Source organism: Guillardia theta (assembly GCF_000315625.1).
Source record: "Guillardia theta CCMP2712 unplaced genomic scaffold GUITHscaffold_61, whole genome shotgun sequence".
In the NCBI taxonomy this organism is placed as follows: domain Eukaryota; class Cryptophyceae; order Pyrenomonadales; family Geminigeraceae; genus Guillardia; species Guillardia theta.
This window is the reverse complement of record NW_005434613.1, coordinates 489,552-494,808: the sequence shown is the minus strand read 5'-3', so window position 1 is coordinate 494,808 and position 5,257 is coordinate 489,552. Positions and strand designations below refer to the sequence as shown.

The 5,257-nt window shown below is 46.4% G+C and overlaps 1 protein-coding gene across 1 annotated transcript; it reads right to left on the bottom strand.

The window, feature by feature from the left end:
* Window positions 1-177: 177 nt before the first annotated feature.
* GUITHDRAFT_142204 (hypothetical protein) lies at window positions 178-1,010 on the bottom strand (the record flags this gene model as incomplete). Its single annotated transcript, XM_005828226.1, has 5 exons — window positions 178-231; window positions 323-391; window positions 476-598; window positions 696-748; window positions 989-1,010. Coding segments are annotated over 5 exons (321 nt in total), but the record flags the coding sequence as incomplete, so codon positions are not given.
* Between the last annotated feature and the right edge of the window lie 4,247 nt (window positions 1,011-5,257).

Below are 5,257 nucleotides of genomic sequence, written 5' to 3'. Positions count from 1 at the left end.
CATTGTTTCCAGGATCCAGGAGGTCTTCAGGACCTGATGGGTGCCAGTTCGAGGGCGAGTACCAACGGCAAAGAGTCGGTCGAAGAGAGGTCGTACCATCGGGTACTCATGGGGAGGTTGGTCGGGAAAAGAGGGAAACAAACGAGGAGAAGGTAAGAGGAGAGACTATGAAAGTACCTTGATGTCACTTCCAACGAACACCCAGAGGTTGTCCGATCCCTTAGCCGCATCCTTCACCAACCTCCCACCTCGGTTCCCGCCGCCGCTCTCTGTCTTGCAGTGAGCCTCCTCCTCCTCCTCCTCCTCCTCCTCCTCCTCCTACCTTGAGGAGGCGGTTCTTGATGCAGGAGGCCTTAGAGTCCTCCGGGAGACTCCAGCGAAGCTCACGGATCTGAGGGGCCATGAGGAGACGACCGAGGAGCGACGACCCCACCCCCCCTCCCTACCGCCCTTCCGTCCATCTCTCGCTCCTCACCTGGGGGACAGTGATCTGCTTCATTTCCGTGGAGAAGATGAACTGAGAGCTGGCGAGGTCCTCGGAAACCTGCTTGACGATATCCTTCTTCTCGTAGATGTTCTTGCCCATGTGAAGGTTGGTCTGCGCACTTCAATCATCCTCATTCCTCCTCCTCCCTTCCTCCTTCCCCTCCCCCATCGCTTCCCTCCTCCCTTTCTTTCCCTTCTCCCTCCAGTACCAGCGCAGCCTTGCTAGGAACGCGCTGGGCGGACGGAAGTCCAGGAGCGAAGGCTGCGGCGGATGCGACAGCGGCAGCAAAGAGACACAACTGGTGGCAGGAGTCAGGAGGAGCCAAGAAGAAGATGAGACGAAAAACAGCAAGCAACTGTCCTCTCCTTTCCTCGTCTATGTTAACCAGGCACAATTCCAAACCCACTTCCACTTTCTCATCTTATCGTGTTACATCCTTTGACTTCCTTGCTTGTCACTACTGCTTCACTGGTACCGGCTGCTCCTACCGGCTGCTCCTACCGGCTGCTTCTACTGTCGACATTGCTACTAAGCTGCGTACACCATTGACAGATCAAAGGACTCTCATATCGACCTCTCATCGCCATCATGGAGTATCACTCCATGGTCCACAAAAACAAATCCCATCTTCAAGCATCAACACCACCATCCATCAGATGCATCTGAGAACATAACCTATCGATAGCTTCATAAAGTACTCACTCATTCCAACAACATTTCATCGATCTAAATTCTCATCTCCTCCCCTCTCTCCATCCCATTAGGCACAGAGACTTTCCAAGTGACATCTGACTTCATAACCATAGTGCTGTTCCAGTGGATCATGGAAACGAATGTTCTTTGATACATCACATGAAACTGACTTCTCTTAACTTCAAATACTTTGCCAGCGACTCTCACACGTCCCTGTACTCCTTGACTTAAACAAACTACCCCCAATGACGTCATGCTCACAAACTCTATAATAGATGTCTATGTACCCTTTCTTTGCTGTCAACTTAGCCTTTGCGTCACTTGGTTCTCATTCTTACTCTTGTTACAACAGGAATCGATCATCTACTTTTACACTCTCTTCACTTCTGGTAAAACCGACTGGTATCTATCGCTTCCACCATTGTACGATACAATTTTCATATCAAGCGCTAGCTCCACCTCCTCTAATCGACATATCTTCGCCATCATGACGTACAGCATCATCACATCATCATTATATCAACTGATCGTCTTCTCATCTTCTCATCTTCTCATCTTCTTCTCATTTTTGTCGCCCTCACCTTCTTCATCATGGCGGCCTCTCCTCGCGGCCTCCAACCTCGTGACCCCCTACCCCCACCCCTCTCCTTTCTACCCCACCCCCTATGCCAGACCTTCTCGATCATGCTTTTCTATGTACCCCCTTCCCTCAAAAAAAACACTGGTACCCCTGATGAACAGACCCTCTCTCCCTAGTACCCCCTCTTCAGACTATTTCGGGTACTATGAATGCTCTGCTTTCACCCCCTTCCATGTACTCCATTTGGACCTCTACCCCAATGCTCAAATACCCCACCCCCAAGATACAAATCTGTCTCCACCCCCCTCGTATACTACCCCTCTTTCTTACCATAGATCCGCCTCCATTTGCAGACCACCCGTCGTCTCCTTATGTGCGCGCTGGGCCCTCATCCCCACTCGGATTTGTGCCCCTCATCCCCCACCTCGGGCCCGGGGGAACAACTGAGCGACACTGAAGATTCAGCCCGGGGCCCGGGGGGTAGACTCACGATAGGAACCACCCCGGCGGTTAAGTGAAACTTGTTTTTTGTAACTTTAATAGATAAACGCCACGAATCTATCTACCACGGGTACTCTCCCTCATGATGTGACGGAATATGTGAATACCCTTCTGAACGACGAACTAAGTTTTCGCACAGAACTGCCGTCGTATGATTGAGAGCCGCGACTCTCCGTCATACAACGGCAGTTGTTTTTTTTTGCCAAATTGTCTTCGGATGTTGTTGGAGCCTTACATGAATCCTACCAAATGATGCCAGTCAGTCACTTCAATGATCACATGTCGTAAACATCGGATCATAATGGAGGCAGGCACCGGGCAGGCAGGCAGGCAGGGAATTAGGCATCGAGTCCCGAGGGACGCAGTCTGGGTAGGGAGGGGGCGACAACAATCATTGAATTCACCTCAGGGGCGACGTAGGTGATTCGGTCTTTCAGGAAACACATTGAAACAAGTGAGTATATTCAGTGCAGCATTCAAGTCCCTGGATTTGATCGGCTTTCCTTTACAGCTGTCACGATAACAGTTAGATGAAAAGGTGAATTACAGGAGTATACAAAACTTGACATTACCTCGATGATCTGCAAAATTTCAATCCTCGTACTTCACTTTTCCTTGTTTTCAACCTACAGGTCTCGTCTGGTTCTTTCCCTGTATTTTCAATCCGTCGAAGCACATCGAGCTCAGAACCACAATCGTTACAGCACTTGGTAGTACGGTATTCGTCAACATCTACGACTCTGTAGTGATTCTCGAATCTTCTTCTTATCCACCTGACCGGTACAGGCCTTTCTCCTCGACGTCCTGTAGACGGGAACCTTGCATTTCCATATGCGATAACAGGTTCTATTTCTCCCTTTCCTTTCATTGTACGGATAAACCTGTCGACTGACTTTCGTTTCGAAATGTAGATGTCGAATTTCATCCTGGCGTATTTTCGCTTTGAATAATGCGAAGTTAACTCCTCCCAATGACTTGTAACTGCAAGAAGATAGTCTTCGAATCTTGATAGACTGCCGCCAGACTTACTCGAGAACCCCTTGAGATAGTGCAATGTCGATTGAATATCTTGATCCCACGTCTTTCTTTTCTTTTTATTGCGATTCAGATGTGACTCGTGATAATATTGTTTTCTCGAAAACTGAAATCTTTTTCTGATTATTTGTTGATCATCTCTGAATTGTTCGACGGCCGATATAATGACGCTCCTCCCAGGGTCGATCGCAATTACCCTTGGGCAATTTTTACATTCTTCGATCTCTCTTTGGTATTCTGAATTTTCATGTAATACTTTGTATGATATTGATATCTTCTTCGCCGATTTCCGTTCAGCCCTTTTTCTATCGGCAAGCCATTTGGTAGTGCGCAATGAAGGTTCCTGTTCGAGTCCATCGATTGTTTTGACAATTAACGTGAAGCGAAAACAAACCGATACACCGTCTGTCGTGATACTTGTAATCTCCTCTCTCTGATCTCTGAACAGATTCGAACAGTCGAAAATCCTTCTGAAATTCTTAGAGTTCTCCAAAGTTTGATCTATTCTCATGAACGATTTTTTATCTTCTCCCGGTTTCAAACTGTTCGCTTCTTTCAAAATGTAATACATCACATCATTATCGATTGTTAGATGTTTTCTGCCGAATTTCGACATTGGTGCTGCCTTGAATGTTTTTTTCGAGAGACCACGATCTTCGAAGAACTTCAACATGAACATGTGTGTCTCGATTATCTCAAACAGATTTTTCTGCAACCTATGATCAAATTTGTCATATTTGAAACTAAAAAGATCTTCGTACCCCGATAATCCAATTAGTTGTTTCATATGGTCGATGAAGGTTCCTATCTGCTGTGAATTATTCCTGTTAAACACTTCTGTCTTCAACTCGTAATCTTTCCTTTGAAACAATACATTCTTCACGTCTTCGATTTCTTGCTGATGGTTAATATGTAACTCTCCTTTGCAGAATTCGGCAATGAACTTTTCCAATCGGTTTGTAAAATTTGCTTTCAGGTCTTGGTAGAAATTCGTTCCATATTGATTTGCAGCGAATACAATAGCTTGCGAGTCTCCTCGAATTCTACATAAATCAACGAAAAGATGTCTTTTCTCTGACCAGAAACGTTGTAGAGTTGGATACTTGTTATCTGTACGGCTATGTTGTTCCATTCCAAGTGTAAAAACATTCCAGAAAAAGGTCGATTTGGCTCTCTTGATTTCATCCACTACATATCGTAAATTCCCTGTATCCCTGCCCCATATCAGAAAACAGTTGAATATCATACTGCCTCTTGATGTGATCTGACTGATATGTAATACCCATCTGTCGATCACGTCTAAAATCGATCTGTTCTCTGCCTTGAGTCTCGAGTATAACCCACATTTGACGACTCTCGTGAATGGTTTTGAATAAAGATGAAACGAGCAGCCACAAACTTTCCGTCGGACTCCGGGAAGGCGGGAAGATTTTTTTTTCTTTTTTAAGACCCTCATACAGCCCCATTGGATGGGTGATTGAAACCTATCAATGACCCCTGTCATGCTGGTCCAGGACTCCTTCGGGAGTCCTTTTGTCGATTAAAGGTTAAGTTTTTTTTTTTGGTTGCTTCGGCAGGAGTTTGATGCCCCACGACATTTATTCTGCATCACATTCGAAATATTCACGAAATAATTCAAATATACTGTGAAATTTCACCATGTTTTGTGGGATTGTCCGCTGGAGCTGGTAGGGGTAGTGAACGGAGTGATCTGCTGGGGTCTGACGTAAATCACTAAAGTTTGGCTTATCAAAGGGTGGGGTATTTTCACTTATAATGAGGGGTACCATAAGAAGTACGGCTTTGTGGGGGTAGGGGTTTTACACAGTCGGTAGGTAGGGGTAGTTTTGCCACGAACCTATAGCCTGATGGCAGGAGAGAGGACGACTGCAGGCAGGCAGGAAGGGACAGGGAGGGACAGGGAGGGACAGGGAGGGACAGGGAGGGACAGGGAGAGGAGG